The sequence below is a fragment of the Perkinsus marinus genome, assembly GCF_000006405.1.
Source record: "Perkinsus marinus ATCC 50983 genomic scaffold scf_1104296938544, whole genome shotgun sequence".
Lineage (NCBI taxonomy): Eukaryota > Perkinsozoa > Perkinsida > Perkinsidae > Perkinsus > Perkinsus marinus.
Window position 1 is genome coordinate 1 of NW_003213387.1, and position 853 is coordinate 853.

Genomic DNA, 853 nt, shown 5'->3' on the forward strand with positions numbered 1-853 from the left:
AGATCCTCGAGAGCTGCGATGATTTGCAAGAGTTGAAAGATATAAACTTCATTTTTGGGGAAATTGTACACTGTTGGTTATCAAAATCCACGTGAACTTCATTATCAGGAATGCAGCTCGAATTAGGTTCAAGGCAGCCCTCAGGGCTGCCGTCTCGTCGGGCCATTACTGGAGGCCGCCACCCACATCTGGGGTAGCGGCTTCAAGGATGGGCACCGTGTCCCGCGGGTCGGTCTCCATAGCAATCGGGATGCTCTCGGCTGCTGGAGCCGGATACGACACTATACTTCTGGCAGACTGGGAGGCCAGAGACCTGCACTTCATGATCTCCTGGGCACTGTGCCCCGACAGGCCACACACCGTGCAGCTCCTCCCTTCCCAGTCTCTAGGGCGGTCACATCGCTGAACGGTGTGACCCTTGCCCCCGCATTTGATACAGCAGATTTCTCCTTGACACGGCGAGGTTGCCGGGTGATGCTTTCCACACTGGTTACACAGCCTTTTGAACTGATGTTCAACCACTACTATACTCAACTACTACTATACTCAACCACTACTATACTCAACTACTACTATACTCAACTACTACTATACTCAACTACTACTATACTCAACTACTACTATACTCAACTACTACTATACTCAACTACTACTATACTCAACTACTACTATACTCAACTACTACTATACTCAACTACTACTATACTCAACTACTACTATACTCAACTACTACTATACTCAACTACTACTATACTCAACTACTACTATACTCAACTACTACTATACTCAACTACTACTATACTCAACTACTACTATACTCAACTACTACTATACTCAACTACTACTATACTCA

At 45.7% G+C, this 853-nt stretch overlaps 1 protein-coding gene across 1 annotated transcript; it reads right to left on the reverse strand.

Annotated features, from left to right (window-relative positions):
• Window positions 1-165: 165 nt before the first annotated feature.
• Window positions 166-507, reverse strand: Pmar_PMAR017954 (hypothetical protein; the record flags this gene model as incomplete). The annotated part of the gene is made up of 1 exon (XM_002782700.1): window positions 166-507. A coding segment is annotated over one exon (342 nt), but the record flags the coding sequence as incomplete, so codon positions are not given.
• Window positions 508-853: the final 346 nt, after the last annotated feature.